This window comes from Entamoeba nuttalli, assembly GCF_000257125.1.
Source record: "Entamoeba nuttalli P19 unplaced genomic scaffold asmbl_8248, whole genome shotgun sequence".
Lineage (NCBI taxonomy): Eukaryota > Evosea > Mastigamoebida > Endamoebidae > Entamoeba > Entamoeba nuttalli.
The window spans coordinates 1-16,922 of record NW_008579042.1 but is presented as its reverse complement, the minus strand read 5'-3'; the positions used below and the strand labels follow the sequence as shown (position 1 = coordinate 16,922).

Here is a 16,922-nt window from a genome sequence, read left to right as displayed (position 1 = left end):
GAAATTATATATTAAATGTTGATATTAATAGTCATTTCAAAGAATAAATAAATGGTATGAAAGAGAGAAAAAGAAACAAAGAATATAATATTGAAAAACTGTAATTGAAGAAAGAAAAAATATGCTATACTCAAAATAGTAAAATAAAAAATATAGTAAAAAGAAGAGAATTTATGAAAAATAAAAAAGAATAGAGAGAAAAAACTAATAATACCATAAAATACAAGAATTTTTAATAAGATTGAATTAATAATATAATATCAATGAAAGAAATGATTAACAAAAAATAAAGGATTGAATTGTTAAATTAGAATAGAGGAAAAATCGATTTTAAATCATTTTTTAATACCTTATGTAAAAGTTATTCATAATGACTTATAACTCTATTATGTGTATACAATGTCTCACTCTAACAGGTTTGAATGAATAACCAAGTTATTTTACTTAAATGTACATATGTTAATAATCAGTTTTATTAGTATAAATTGGTAATGTAATTTTAAAATACTGACAATGACATAACCATATGAACAGTATCATAACAGTTCTAAAATAAAAGTATAATCCAATTATTTTTATAAGTCTTTGACTTAATACTTATATAGAATAATATATTATTTTTTAATATTTCTTCCATTATTTACTTGTTATTTTATAAAAAAATATGAATATTCTACTACTATGAAAATGGAATTTAAAATTAATTCATTCATTAATGAAGATAAGTTTAACATAATCAACGTGTTACATAATAAATTACTCTCATTATAATATAACGATAAATTAAAAAAAGAATATACCATTCAGTTGATAACTCTTTTGTTCAATAACTCTGTCATTATCTTTCATTTTTTAATAATATAACTTTCATTTCATCGTTTGGATTAAAAATAAAAAATGATATTTCTTTGAAAAAGAAAATAAAAAAAAAACAAAAATAATGCATCAAAGAAATTAATTACTCTTGAGGTTCATCTTCTTCATCAAACTTTGGTGCTAAGTAGAATTTTAACACACAGGCTTCTCCTTTAAATTCCATTATAAGTGGTGCTTGTCCACTTAAAGATAATTTAACATTATCAGCCAAAGGGGCAGATTTAGCAAATTCACTAATTTGTTTTAAAGCAAATGAAGCAGTAACATCTTTATTATGTTCTATTTGAAGTCCATTAGAGTCAACATTTTCAAGAGCAGAAAGAGTCATACAAGTTTCACACATAGCACCTTTAGTAGTGAGAGTGACTTCATTTTTAGTACATCCAATAGAAATAGAATCATCTCCAAGAGCACTAAAATCTTTTGTAATTTTGAGGAATTCTGCAGATGAAAGTGTAATAATAGCGTCAGATTGAAGTTCTGGAATTTCAACACTTTCTGCTTCAATATCAACTAAATTTAAACCAAATTTCATTGTTTTATTTGTTCCTTCAGAAGTAATTGATAAAACAGCATCATCTACTTTTTTAACATCTAGAATTAATCCACAATCATTGTCAAGTGCTTTAAGTATTTTAGATAAATGTGTTAAATTAATTCCTAATGTAATTGGTTTTAAACATTGAAATTCATCAAACGCATCAGTTTCTATTAAAAGAGATACTAATGATACATGAGAATTATCCATACATTGAACTGCTATTCCAGCATCACTACAATCGAAATTAGTTTTGTCAATAGTAGATTTAAGTGATTCAACTACTCTTTTAAAAAGAGCTGCTTCTTTAAATTTGGCGTGGAAAGCACACATTTGAACTTGAGATCTGAGATTTTTTAGTTCTTAAAAAAGATAAAATGAAACCCTCGACTGTTCAGTCATTATTTCATTCAATTCTTATTGAAGGAGAAGTAGTTGAATTAGATGAAGAGTGTATTACAGAAATAGAAGGAGATGTCAAAAGTAATTTTACATGGAGTGGAATTGAAGAAATAAAAGAAGAAGAAGAAAAAGAAAAAGTATTTGAAAAAAAAGAAAAAGAAGAAAAACAAAAAAAAGAAAATTGGAAAAGTGAAATTGAATGGTTCAATCAAATAATCGAAAGAAACGTCCAATTATATGGAGGAGTTTTTTTAAAAATTAATGGAAAAGCATTAGTTGATGCAGAGTGGATGAATGGTAGTTTAAAAGTTTGTAATGGAAATGAAGGAATGATGTTATTACAAGGTTCTGAAAGAGCACAAGAATTAATTGAAAAACACAGACAAGAAGGAAAGACTAATGAATTAGAAATTCGAAAATTTGAAGAGATTCGAATTTCTGATGAGTTTAGATGTTTTGTAGTTCATAAAGAACTAATTATTATTTCACAAAGATATAATGATGCGTATGAAGTTAAAATTCAAGAAAGAAAGAAAGAAATTATAAAGAAAGTTAATGAATTATTTGAAATTATTAAAAATCATCATTTTTCTGATAGTTGTTTGTTATATTTAATTAAAATTATTATATTTTAATATGATATACTTAATCTTTAGATACTTTCGATGTTGTTATTAATAACAAAATAAAAGTAATTGGATTTGATGAAATGAATGAACGTAGTTTTGAAGGAATGACTTTTAATAAAGAAGAACTTATGTTAAATGCTAAAGATATTAATGTTGTTAAACCTTTATTAAAATTTGTAGAAGATTCACAACATATCATTCCTACTGTAAAACAATTTTATGGAATACCTGAAGAATTTTATGATGAAAAAGTATTAAATACATTCCTCACAAATCCTTCAAAATTAACTTCTTTTTATTATTTAGGTTTAAACTGCGAATTTTTAAAATTAAACAATTCTAAAATTAACTTTGAGTTTTTAATATTAAATGAACTGATTCATTTTATAACTTTTCAGTTTTAAGACAAAGAATATCAATGAAAAATTTGAAGAAAATTAATAATATGAATAATAATGAAGAGTGAATAAACTTTTGGCTGAAAACTTTATTTAGACTTTTGTTCTCTACACAATTTTGTATTGTTATTTCTATGACAATATAGTAAATAAATACTTTATATTGATTTTTTTATTGGTTAGTTGAAAACAAAATAAAACAATACTTTAATTAGTTGATATTTCTAACAACTATTCAAATAGGATGTACTTTAAGATAACCGTTTATAAAATAAGAATTAGTTTAGGGTTAATCTAAAGAATATACAACTGATAATTTGGTACGAACAATTCTAAATTATTTGTTGTGTTGAAAGTAAATAGCAAAAGTTTAGAATTATAATTTATACTAATAAATCCAAATAACAACATCTAAAATAAGGAAATATAGAAAGACTATTTACTCCTACTCATAGAACAACATTATTTATTTCATTTACATCTTTACTTGAAGCTAAAAAATTATATCTTACAAATTATTATAATAAAAAACAATATTTATTATCACACATAGACATTATCAATATTTTCAATTAAACATCTGTAGATTAAAAGTTACTTTAATTCAACAAAAAGTACTTGAACTTATTTATTATTTCATCATACAAATTGAATCTCATCATCATTTTCAAAGTAAAAAATATTTTACATTTAAATAAACTAAAAGATTCAATTTATGTCATGAAATACATTGATTTATTTTTGGAAGAAGGAAATTTAAATTAATTGGTATTTATACAACAAATTAAATATGATATAAAAATTTCATCTAAAATTCTTCTCTAGTACTTATTCATTAATAACAATATATCACTTAATGTTAATGAAAAATTATATCATTCTTCTTATTATAAAAACACAAAATTATTGTTTCTTTGAGTTGAATTATATTTCTAAATTGTTAAAACGATAAACGTTATATATAACAATCTTTATTAAAAGGAAAGAAGTGTCGAAGATTCTTACAAGATCTAAAAATAAATATTGAAAAAGTTTGATTTAAGTTTTTGTCTTACCAAAAAAAAAAGAGGAAAACAAAATAGTATTGTTACTAAAAGAGGATAAAAGAAATATAAAAATCACAAGATATATTAAGAAATTAAAAGAAAATTTTAATATTAAAAAAAAAACAATCAAATTGAAACCCCCCTAAAATAAATTAATCAAACAAAAAATAAATAAAACTCAGTGAAATTGAAATTGGGAAAATTGACTATCAAAATGGTTTTTTGATCAAAAAACCCTTTTGTAAGAACTACACTTTTTTTTTAATAAAAGAAGAGGATGCACTTAATTAGTTATTTTATATATATTCTTTTATTTTCTAAAAGTCAAGGATTTCATTGTAGTCCAGGCTGTACATCTGAGTGTATTGCAGATTATACATGTCTAGATTCATGTTCAAGTGGATATGAAAATGATCATTCATGTGACCATTGTACACCATTTGATTCAACATTAGAAATTTCTGAAACAAATCCATTATTTTATAATTTTGAAGGAATGTGTTCATTAATAAATCCTTCTAAAGTTACAAAGAAAAAAACATTAATACCAGATTCTATTACTGAACTCGAAAATGAAAAAAGCATAACTTTAAATTTTGATAGTACAACTTTTTATGACTCTGGACCTTGTCATTATAAAGACTCTAATAATCAAATGATTTATAGAAGAGGCCATTGGCTCTTTATAGATTTTAATAAAATTAATACAATAACAAAAGTTATTATGTTTAATGTAGCTCATAATAATTTATCAAATAAACAAGACGTTAGAATTGACTCAACTGACTCAAATCAAAATGATAAAACATTTAGATGTTTTGCTATGGATATTTTATCATCTAAAGTTAATTCAACATCATTTCCTATACCGATTCCACATTTTGTTACATCTAATCGTGAACATCGTTTATACTTTTTTGTTTATGTAACAGGTGACCAAAATACTTCAGTTACAATATCTATAAAAGCAATGAACAATTATAGTCCAAGAAATGATTTAGTAATAACCCAAGACATATTCAATGCATTAATGGCAAATGGAGGATCAACAGAAGTAATACTTGATAATACTCAACAAGGTCAAAACTTTTATCCTGCATGTATTCCTGATAAATTAATGAAAGGCCATTTCTTTGAACAAAATGTTGATTCAAGATATAGAATTGCTGTTGATGTTTCATTTGATAATAGAATAAGATTTATTCAAGAAGTTGATTATAATGATATTGATATATGTAAACATCTTTTTGTTGGACAATTATTTGGTAAATCAAACACTATTAAAGGTTATAAAAATGGACTAGTAATTTCTCTTGATCCAAAAGCTTCAAAAGGAAAAAGATATGCTTTATTCACAAATCAGCAAGACAGTAATTTTTCAATTGTTATTTCTGCTATATGTCCTGATGAATGTAATTCTGATAAAGGGCATGGAACTTGTTCTACTAGAGATAAGAAATGTTTATGTGAAGATGGTTATGGAGGTGAAAGTTGTATATTAAAATGTTGGCATAATAATACATGGCAACCTAAAGGAAATAATGGAAATGGTCAATGTTATTTTGGAGAAAAAGGATGTCGAGATGATTGTACTTGTTCAGAGAATTATGTATTATCTGGACATCATTGTGTATCAGAAAATTGTCTTAACTCTATTCTTTCTGGAGATTTAGAATGTTTTAGAGGAACAGAAGGATGTCTTGAGAATTGTTATTGTAACACAAATGATTATATACCATATTTTGGAAGTTGTAAGAAAAAGACATGTGGAAATGGTCAAAGAGATAGTATTCTGGATAGTAAGGGACATGAAATTGGAGAAGAATGTGATGGAGGAAAGAATTGTAATTCTTTTTGTTATTGTATAGAAGGGTATGTTCCAAATATTGATGATCCATTATCTTGTAAAGAAAAGTCATCAACGCCAACATTTTTACATGTTGGTATTGGGTTATTATGTGGATTTATTGTTATTATAGTAATTGTTATTATTATTGGAATTATATTATATAGAAAGATTAAACGAATAGATATAAGAATATTTAAATTACAACAACCAGGGTATTATTATTATATTTCAGGAAGTAAAAAAGTAGATCCTGAAGTAGATACAAAATTTAAAATTAATCCAGTTTCATTAGATTTTGGAAATAAAGATGTTCCAACAGAAGTATTTGATACGCGATTTGAACGAATGGAAATTAAAAATAAAAGTGGAAATAAATATATGTTAATAATCTTTCATACTCCAAATAATCCTAAATTTGTATTTAATTTTGAAAAGCAAGTTACTATAATAAGACCAAGAATAACTAAAGAAGTTACTTGTTATATGACTCTTCATTGTACTACAAAAATTAATGATATAAAAATTCCTTATTCGGTTTGGTTTAGTAAATCAAAACATACACTAAGAGAAATAATTGTTTTATTAAAAGAAAAAACATTTGAAGAATGGACTTCCACAGACCAAGAAACAATGAATATGTTATTAAAAAAAGTTACTTCAAGATTTCATGGAAGTCTTACAATTGATACTACAGCAGCATCATCTACTCATATTGATTTAGATGAATTAAATTTAATAGAAGAGCCTATTGCAGAAGGGGCAATGGGTAAAGTTTATATAGGTTGTTATAGAAGTATTCCTGTTGCAGTTAAAATGTTTCGTTGGGAAAATTTAACAGAAGAAGAAACATTAAATTTAAAGATGGATGTTATTAATGAATGTTTATTAATGAGTAAATTACGTAATCCGTTTATTGCAAATTATATGGGATCAGTTACGTATTTACCACAAGTATCAATGGTAATGCAATATTTTGTTTTAGGTTCATTAGGTGAATATCTTAGGAAAGATAATGAAAATTTTATTAAATTACCATATAAACTTAAAGTTAAAATGCTTTTTGATACTGCAAGAGGAATGCAATTTTTACATGAAAATAGAATTATGCATTTAGATCTTAAACCTGATAATTTATTAGTTAATTCTTTATGTGCAGAATCTCCTTGTTGTATTAAAATTACTGATTTTGGTACTTCAAGGTTTACTAAAAGTAGTTATAGTAATGAAGACAAAGGACTTGGTACTCCAATTTATGCTGCACCAGAATGTTATAGTGATAGATATTCTTTTGCAAGTGATGTTTATGCATATGGTGTAACAGCGTGGGAAATCTTTTATGAAGATGAACCTTATAAAGAATTTAAGTCTTTATTTGAAATAAAGGATTATGTTCTTCAAGGAAAAAGACTTAAAATTGATGATTTTATGCCTTTAAATTTAAAAGAACTAATTGAAGATTGTTGGAAACAAAAACCAGAAGAACGTCTAGGATTTGAAAGAGTTTGTAATTACCTTGTTCTTATCTCATCCTCACTAGAAGATGCTAGTGCATTAGACGAAGGTGTTGATCTATCTAAAATTGAGTCTTTAATTATTAAAAGAAATGAGCGTTTAAATACACTAATGAATGAATCACAAACAAAATAAACTAATTGATTTTTTTATTTTTAATTACTATTATTAGTATTGTATTTCTTAAAAATTATTTATAAATTAAAATTTAACTTAATTTAATCTTTTATCATTTTAATACATTTCTTGATTTATTCTTTGATTTAGTATTTACCATTTACTACACTGTAGTATTGGTTGAAAATATATATCTCTTCTTCTATTTCATTCTAGACTGATTTGTAGTTAGAATATACAAACAACCAAACTTGCCTTTTTAAAACAAAAATTCTGTTAGAGAGAAAGTTATAGTTCATATAAATATTAGCTTCTTAATTAAATTTTGTATTTCTATCTCTAATAATAAATCTAAATAATAAAATAAATGATATTTATTTGATTATTTATGTTTGTATTCTTTTGAAATTTCAGATTATGAAAAATATTGTTAGAGTAATCATCCAAGATCTTTATTGTTACTCATTTATATTGTTAAGACTTCCATAACTTCTTGTTTTGTTGTTTATTATTAAGTACATTCTGAATAGTTTTCCAATTTTCAAATGTTCTAGACATTAATCATAAACAGAATAATTTCTTTGTGATATAATTTTTTTCTTGTTAGTGATGTAGATTATATTGATTTTGATTGAATTATTTTTATAATTTATTTAAAGATGATTTAATGCCATAACTATCCATTTCAATTTGTGAAACAATTTCTGATTCAATGTAGAATAATAGTTATTAACATTAATGTCATATTAATATAATTATTTTCATTATTATGTTATTTAATTTTTTCTTTAAGCTTTATTTTTATTATGTTACTTATTTCTTCTCTACATTATTCTCGTTTATTTGTGTTTATTTCATATTTCAACATAATTTCATCATTCATCATTTGTTTCTTATTAAATCATTCTAATATTCTTCTTAATATGTTATTTGTATTTCATATCTTCTTTTATTTTAAATTTATTTTCAATTGAATAATACAAATGAAATACTTAATTTTGATTTGCATATTCAATGAAGAAGTATAAACGAATAATCAAGAATATTGAATGAAAAAAAAACAATAGAAAATATGAATAAGAGAAAATACAACCTAATGAAATAATTATATTTAAATATTATTATTGAATAAGATGAATGAAATATAATAATTGTATTTCAATATCATATATATTCATGTTTCAAATGTATCAATATAGTTATTTGAACATTTTATCAATTTATTACAAATGATTTACATTAACATATTCTATCATATTATCATTCTACATTTATCTATTATAATTCATTTCTAATAGTTATATTTACAATAATATCATCAATTAATTACTTAAACTTTAGACTAATATTAGAATCTCTTCCAATAATTCATTTTCTATTAATTTAGTTGATATTCTTTAATACATGATATTCCATAATTTCTAAGAGATTTAATAAAACATAAAAATGCAATAAGTAATATTTTATACTTTTAGGTTTAAAATATTTTATTTTTCATATATTAATATGTTTATTAACTTTCGTATTTCATTTTTATTTAATTTGTGTTTATTCCATTCTTCAAACACTTCTTTTTATCATTCTCTATTGTAATTTATCTAAATCAATGAAATCTAAGTATTTGATTTTCGTTTTATTCATTTGTTTTCACATTCTATCAATTCATCTTAAACCATCATTCTGTTGTTTAATATGTTAATTCTAGCATTAATTGCCGTTTTTATCAAATATTTCTTCATTCATTTATGTTCATTCCATATTGTTAATGTATTTCATTTGTAGACTTTTCTCTTATATTTCATTTCTTGCTTCTTTTTTCCAATATCAACAATAATATTACACAATTGTTTTATCTTCTATTCTTTTGGTTTATCTTCTCACATTTCTACTTTTATTCATTTATCTTCATCTTCTTCTTACTTTTATTTTGTCATTTTATATCTTTCTTTCCCTTCTTTTTTCTATTATTCGATTTTTTCGTTGACTATATTTATTTCATCCTTTTAATTTTATTTCATCTAAACATTTGATGATTATTAAAATAACTTGTAAATATATTATCAACACACTATAAATGAATGAGAAGAATATGATAATCAATATTTATTTTAATTAATTATCAAATAATAGATTTGATATTATTATAACCTTTATCCATTCTCTTTATTCTTTCTTTTTTTCAGTACTGATAATATTATATTATCTTATATTTATTATTTAACTTCATTCATTATCTTTCTGTTATGCTGATTATGTTGATTCAATTATTTAATGATTGATTTACCCATTTCTAAATCCATTTTATAAATATAATTAAATTTAGTTGAAAATGAAATAAAGTCAATATGAATTAAATGTTATTTTTATATTATAACCATATAAATCAAAGTATATACTCAATATAAATAATTATATATTTGACTACTCTTTCTTCAGTTAATTAATAATATTTCAATATGTCTTTCATTAATAAACAATTTCATTTATCAATATTGAACGGTTCGATGATAAAACATTCATCAAGTGATTTTATTCAATTATATTGAAGCATATTCATAAATCCTAATTATCACACAATTTTTTAATATTCTATTTATTATTTAAATATTTATGATATTATTTAATATTAAACTATATGTTTCTTTTATATTTTTTGTTCTTTTATATTTATCTTATTACTTTTTAAAAACCTTCAAAACAGTTTTTTAAGATATAGTATTTTATATGATTGTCAAATTTAAACATTAATTTTGATTAAGATATATTTAACAACTATTTCATTTATTAAAAACAATATCCTTATTCTATTTTAAATATTTTCTATTTGTTAAAAAACATAAAAATTATTCATTAATATACATTTATTCAAAGTCTTTAAATTAATATTTATCAATTATTTGTCTGTTAATTAATCTTATTAGGTATTGATTAAAGTATTACTTTTTTTAAAAAATACTTAATTATTTCAATTATTTATATTTTTAAATAAGTTAATTTTTCTTAACTAATCAGATATATTCATTTATTTATTTTAATTAGCAACATCTTTTAAATTTATAAATTTTAGTCGTTTAATAACAATGCTGTCTTTAGAACATTTATCATTATTCTAAATAATATAGCATATTGTTATAAAAGATATAAACTCTCACTCTTTTCACTCATATTATACTTTCATAAAAAAATTACCAAAAGAATTTAATAATATGAAAACCAATAAATCCAAATATTTTTTATATTTATAAATTAGTTGAACTAATTAAATAATAAAAAACAAATATTTCAATAATTTTACAAATACTTTTAATAAAAAGAGAAATTTATTTAATTGAACTAAAAAATAAAACTTAAAAAGTATGGATTTTATAACAAATATCATTTTAATTGGAGTATTTTTATTTTTATTAAAGATGTATTGTAATGGAAGACAAAACCTTATTGAAAAGGACCTTAAAGGAAAAGTTGTTGTTGTTACAGGAGGCACACATGGAATGGGAATTGCCTTAGTCAGAGAATTATTAAAACATCATGCTACTGTTGTTTCTTTCTCACGGAATGAATCATTAGCACAAAGAATATCAAATGAATTAATTAAAGAATTTCCAAATTCACAATTTGAACATATAACAATGGATTTAGGAGATTTAAAAAGTGTAAAAGAAGCAACAGAAATATGTATTGAAAAATATCCAGAAATTGATTACATTATTGATAATGCAGGAATTCTTATTTCACCCTTTACAAAAACTAAACAAAATTTAGAAGGGGTTATAGGGATTAATTATGTTGGACATTTTTTGTTTAATTTAAAATTATTAAATGCTCTAAAAATAAGACATGGAAGATTTATAATAACTTCATCTATTATGGCACAATTCGCTGATAAACCTATTACTTTGGATTGTAAAAAGAATGAATTTAATTGTTATCAAAGATATTCTCAAAGTAAATTGGCATTAATGATGATGGCAAAAGAATTAAGTCTTCATGGAATAGAAGCAGTTTCAATTCATCCTGGTGTTGTAGTATCAAATATTCTACATAAATATCCACTTTTCATTCAATGGGGATATAAAATTCTTGGGTTTTTTATTTTTAAAAGTGTTGAAGATGGAATTCAAACGGCATTACATTGTATATTTTCAGACTCTATTGTTAATGGTGGTTATTATAAAGACTGTGAATGTAGTATGTTATATAAAAGAGCAGAAAATACTACAGAACGTCAAGAAGTATGGAATAAAACTTATGAAATTATTAAACCTTTCTTATAACTTATTATTTTTTTTCTAATTACAACAAATTTTCATTTAAATAATATTTAATGAATATTTTTTTAACTTAAACATTGTTATATTATAAATAACATATAACTTTCTTCTTTTTATATGTTATTATTGACAATTTAAAATTAATGAGGGAGTTATTTAAAGTAAATTGTAAATTTACCTATTTATTCTTTTTTTTTAATGAAATAAAAAGGATATTAGTATTAAATATTCACACAATCTAATTGTTTCATAACAATAAATGATTAATTCAATTAATTTAATAAACTCTTCTTTTAGTGAAGGTATTTTTTTATTTTTAAAGATATTAAAAAAGCTGTCAACAGTAAATTAAATGTCAAAAATTCTTCTAAAAAAAAATGGGTACAAAAAAAAGAAATAAAAAGATTTTTAATATTTCAATTTCAATTAATTTTTATCTCAAAACAATTTAAAAGAACAATAACAAAAACAATTAAATAAAAGTTAATAGTGTTTAATATAAACTATCCCATTAATTATTTTAACAACAACTAGTTGACTCTTCATCTTTTTCTTGAATTTGGTGATGTTCAATACAAGTAACTTCACTTCGTTCTTTTGGTTTCATAAATTTAAGTAAATCCAGAAATACTTTTTTAACATCTAAATTGTTAATAGTTATATTCATTTTTTTATTCTTTTAATACAAACTTTCACCTGTTTTAGCAGATACCTCAGCATATACTTCAATTTTTAATTCTTCATTTAATCTTTTTATTTCATCTTCATTAATAACTCTTTGATCATTAATATCACTCTTATTCCCTACAACAGCAACAGCTACATCAGGAACAGCATCTTTTAAATCTTTATACCAACCACGTATATGTTCAAATGATGTTTTTGAAGTAATGTCATATACAATAACTGCTCCACTACTTCCTCGATAATACATTGATACCATTGATCTATATTTCTCTTGTCCTGCCTAAATGTCTTGTTAAGTCCTGTCATCCTTTTTTCTAAAAATAATATCAACAAACAGTATCCCAAATAGATACATCCACTTCTTTTCCTTCTGACTCTAATTTTGTTGTTACAAATGATGCCGCAATAGTTGCTTTTTCTTCATCAATAAATTGGTCTTTAATTAATCTATTAGAAATACATGTTTTACCAACACCTATCAATTAAATATTTTTCTTTCTTTTTCGTATTAAAACAAACTCATATCTCCAATAACACATATTTTCATTGATCCATTTAACATAATTCTTTTGTGTAATTCTGTTTTATCAGTTCATTCTCAAAACAAAGACATAAATTCTTTAAAAACTACCTATCTTATTATAGTTTATTTAATAATTATTTTACTATAATTTATAATTTTTTACTCTAGTCATTTTTCAAAAAAAAAGAAAAGTATTATTTATAATAAAAATATATTTTAATTATAATAAATCAATCTGTTAGAAAAGATATAATGAAAAGATACTAATAAATATAATGTTTTGTAATCTTATTAAATTCCCTCTCTTTGTTAGCGAGCAAGGATTAGATAACTTACAATATTATAAGTATAGTGGTGTTGATTTAAGTTTAATGGTAAATTATTTTTTAGGACCGTATTTCTGGAATTTATTGATAGAAAAATTTCCTATGTGGTTAGCACCAAATATGATAACACTTGCTGGAGGATTATTTATGGGAATGGCAATGATTGTAATGAATATTTTTCTTGATCCTAATAGTGAGCCAAATATTTTAGTTAATACTTTTGTATGTATTATGATATTTTTATATCAAACAGCAGATAATTTAGATGGAAAACAAGCAAGAAGGACAAAATCTTCAAGTCCATTAGGAGAATTATTTGATCATGGAGTTGATTCAATAATGATTGGTATATTTAGTGTAGCTGTTGTATTAAATCTTCATCTAACAACAACAAAATGTTATTTATTAATGATGGTATTAAATACTGTGTTTTATATGTCTCATTGGGAAGAATATCATGTAGGAACATTAGTATTAGGATATATTATGAATCCAACTGAATTACAATATTTAACAATAGGATTTTTATTATTTCAAGGCTTTTTTCCAAAAGTTGGAGAAACAGTTATTTTAATGGTATCTATTAATGACATGATCTATTATTTTATTTTAATTTGTTGTATTTTAGGATGTTTTAAATATTATTTAAATGTTTCTCATTGGTCACAAAAGAATAATACAAACCTTTCATCTGCAATACTTTGTATGACACAATATTTTATATTTTTAATTTTGACATTATTACTTGTTCTTTTACTTCAAATAAACCTTAACCAATCTTATAAAGTCTTCTGGATTAATTGTTATATAATTATTTTAATTAACGCATATTTAACTCAACGACTAGTTGTAAAAAGAATATGTAAAGAACCTATTTCAATGATGGATAATATTTTCTATGGATATGGATTATATATTATTATCCTTTTCATTGTTCTTATACTTCACAATGAATCTTTGGCTTTTCTAACAACTATTGGGGGACTAATTTTTGCGTTCTTTATGGAGTCACTTTTAATTGGTGATATTTGTTATGCATTTTCTCGTCATTTAGGAATTCATGTCTTAACTATTTCACCAATAGAGGAAAATGATGTTTAATTAATTCTTAAATTAATTTGACTTTCAACTTAACGATAAATAGAATTAAAAAAGGATATTAAATTTCTATTTCTTTAAAAAACTTAAAAATAATTTAATTTTATTCTTCATGAACCAACCATTGGACACTCAATCAGATACTCCTTTATTCAATACACCTCCTACTGAACCAAAAGAAATTCAACCCGATAAGTTCCACATTATAAAAGATCTTAATAATCAAAAAAGAAAACTTATTTACCGTAAATTACTTCATTATGATAATGCACAACTTTCTTTAGAAGAAATGAAAATGAATACACAAATTAATAAATATGAGTATTATTCTTTAGTACATAAATATTATACACTTTCTTGTAAAAAAGTTAAGGAATTTTCAAATACAACTTCTGAAGGATATTCTTTATATCTTCTTAAAGCATTAAATAATAATAAAATTTTTGATAGTATAAAAGGGTATGATAAACAAGATATTAAACTTCTAGAAAAGATTGATATGGATCTTGCTCGTGTAACAAATACATTTTGTTCTAAAGTTTGTTATTTTTCTTCTTATTATATTTGTTTTTTTTTTTGTTATTAAAGCTTTAATAACAAATAATTATTTATTAGAATTTACCTATTTTGGCTGGTATTAGAAGAATAGCATTTATTATTGCTAAAACTGAGTATAACTGTCCATATACACAAGGATTAATTGATATAATAATACCTCTTTATCAAATATTTAATGAAGAATTTATTGGAGAGGTTAAATCAAATGAAATATCAGATGTTGAATGTAATGTTTATAGAGTAGTTTGCTATATTTATAAAAAATTAAATTTATGGTATTATCCAAAATTAAAAGATGGTACTATAATGGTAACAACATTATATGGGAGATTATTAGAATTAATTGATACAGATCTATATAATTATCTTAGTCAAATAAATGCTCATCCTATGTTTTATGCTTTTGAACCAATTATTACTCTATTTTCACGTATTTTACCAATAGATGATTTAACTATATTACTTGACCACGTCTTTGTATCAAAAAAGTTCTCTTTTTTATTATGTTTTATGGCTGAAATTATTTTGTTTGTTTTTTTTTAATTATACCAATTGAATTAAAATGTACATTATTTATGAATAGAGAAAATAAGGACAAGTTGTTGTTAATTCAAAGCGAAGATGAAGCTATGCTCTTTTTAATGGTTTGTTATTTTACAATTCTTTTTATATATGATAAATTATTTATTATGTTTAGAAAGTTTTCCCACTCAGTTGCTTTAATGAAGTATTAGCTAATGCCAGAATTTTATATCTCAAATATGAAAATGACATCAACGGAATTTTTAAAACAACAAAACAAAGTTCATTGGAATGTATTTGTATTAACCAAAAAAATATAATAAGAAAAGTCTGAAAAGAAATACTTATGGATAGCTACAATCACTTTTTTGTAACAATTTAGTATCAAAAATATTATACACGACTTAAATTTCATTTTTTATTACAATATTTGTTAAAATTATTATTCATTAAATGTTTTTTTGAATAAAAACTTTCTCTTCTTCTATTCAATCAATGGGAATAATCTAAAAAACTTTGATTTGGAACTTAAATACTTTTTGTTAATCCCTAAAATAATTAATTATTTTTATTATTTTCTTTTTTGTTGTAGTTTTTATTTTCTAATTCAAATAAATACTAACCAAATTGTTGAAGTAATAAGGGACTGACAGCACAGTAGATAATCGAGTGGAGACTGGAAATAGTTGCGTTATAAATAAATTATAATTATTGATTTTTATTATAGTTTAAGTGTTTTTTATGTTCAATAATTAATTATTTTTAAATTTAATTTTATTATTATGGTGTTTAATTTGTTTAGACTGTTGTTTTTTTTAATTTGTTATTGGAAAGAAGTATTTTACATAAGTTAAAATATTTATTGATAATTATCATAAGAATATATCAATTAATAAAGTTAATGATTAAGAACACGTCTTTTTAATGAATCAATGGATAAAGAAAATAGATTTATTAATCAATTCTATAATAAATAATCTATGAAGTATTATAAGAATATAATAATACAAAACAGTGAATAGTCTAGAGAATAATCATATATTAACGATAAATGAAAAAAGAGATGAAAAACAGCTTATGAAAAACAGAATATGACATAATAAATGTACTAAGAAGGGTAATAATAATCAAATCTATTTATAAAGGGAATGAATTAAGAAGTAATAAAACTGATTTCTATTGTTCTTTGATAATTGGAGACAAGTCCTGTATCTGAACATTTTTCTACTAATTCTACAAAGTATGTTTGGTTATGGTAAAAGCAATTTTTCATAATATCCAATGTGTTTATAATAACAATGCTTTTACCTTCTTTTATAATGCTATTTTCATTTTTAATTCTTTATTTAATTTAATATTCGCTATATTTAATATACATTTGCTTCAATTTATTATTAAAGTTATTTTGACTTCAATAATTTCTCTATTTTCTTTATAATTATTCTTTTTCTTCATTTATTTTCATTCTTATTGTGATATGAAACAATAATCATATCATTTATTAGATTTTTATTTTTTATTTATACTTATATTTTATCTCTGTATTTTCTTTTATTACTTTTGTAGTGTG

General features: G+C 22.5%; 7 protein-coding genes across 7 annotated transcripts; 5 read left to right on the top strand and 2 right to left on the bottom strand.

The window, feature by feature from the left end:
• Positions 1 to 958: 958 nt before the first annotated feature.
• Positions 959 to 1,747, bottom strand: ENU1_182140 (proliferating cell nuclear antigen (pcna) protein; the record flags this gene model as incomplete). The annotated part of the gene is made up of 1 exon (XM_008861518.1): positions 959 to 1,747. The coding sequence occupies one exon, from the start codon at positions 1,745 to 1,747 to the stop codon at positions 959 to 961; it is 789 nt and encodes a 262-aa protein (XP_008859740.1).
• A 44-nt stretch (positions 1,748 to 1,791) lies between these two features.
• On the top strand, positions 1,792 to 2,849 carry ENU1_182130 (cell division cycle protein 123 family protein, putative; the record flags this gene model as incomplete). Its single annotated transcript, XM_008861517.1, has 2 exons — positions 1,792 to 2,416; positions 2,473 to 2,849. The coding sequence occupies 2 exons, from the start codon at positions 1,792 to 1,794 to the stop codon at positions 2,847 to 2,849; spliced, it is 1,002 nt and encodes a 333-aa protein (XP_008859739.1).
• A 1,317-nt stretch (positions 2,850 to 4,166) lies between these two features.
• ENU1_182120 (protein tyrosine kinase domain containing protein) lies at positions 4,167 to 7,385 on the top strand (the record flags this gene model as incomplete). The annotated part of the gene is made up of 1 exon (XM_008861516.1): positions 4,167 to 7,385. The coding sequence occupies one exon, from the start codon at positions 4,167 to 4,169 to the stop codon at positions 7,383 to 7,385; it is 3,219 nt and encodes a 1,072-aa protein (XP_008859738.1).
• A 3,338-nt stretch (positions 7,386 to 10,723) lies between these two features.
• On the top strand, positions 10,724 to 11,641 carry ENU1_182110 (short chain dehydrogenase family protein; the record flags this gene model as incomplete). The annotated part of the gene is made up of 1 exon (XM_008861515.1): positions 10,724 to 11,641. The coding sequence occupies one exon, from the start codon at positions 10,724 to 10,726 to the stop codon at positions 11,639 to 11,641; it is 918 nt and encodes a 305-aa protein (XP_008859737.1).
• A 517-nt stretch (positions 11,642 to 12,158) lies between these two features.
• On the bottom strand, positions 12,159 to 12,887 carry ENU1_182100 (Rab family GTPase; the record flags this gene model as incomplete). The annotated part of the gene is made up of 4 exons (XM_008861514.1): positions 12,159 to 12,280; positions 12,329 to 12,605; positions 12,661 to 12,800; positions 12,845 to 12,887. 4 exons carry the CDS (start codon positions 12,885 to 12,887, stop codon positions 12,159 to 12,161), a joined length of 582 nt encoding a protein of 193 aa, XP_008859736.1.
• Positions 12,888 to 13,123: 236 nt separating this feature from the next.
• On the top strand, positions 13,124 to 14,275 carry ENU1_182090 (CDP-alcohol phosphatidyltransferase family protein; the record flags this gene model as incomplete). Its single annotated transcript, XM_008861513.1, has 1 exon — positions 13,124 to 14,275. The coding sequence occupies one exon, from the start codon at positions 13,124 to 13,126 to the stop codon at positions 14,273 to 14,275; it is 1,152 nt and encodes a 383-aa protein (XP_008859735.1).
• A 109-nt stretch (positions 14,276 to 14,384) lies between these two features.
• On the top strand, positions 14,385 to 14,858 carry ENU1_182080 (hypothetical protein; the record flags this gene model as incomplete). Its single annotated transcript, XM_008861512.1, has 1 exon — positions 14,385 to 14,858. One exon carries the CDS (start codon positions 14,385 to 14,387, stop codon positions 14,856 to 14,858), a length of 474 nt encoding a protein of 157 aa, XP_008859734.1.
• Positions 14,859 to 16,922: the final 2,064 nt, after the last annotated feature.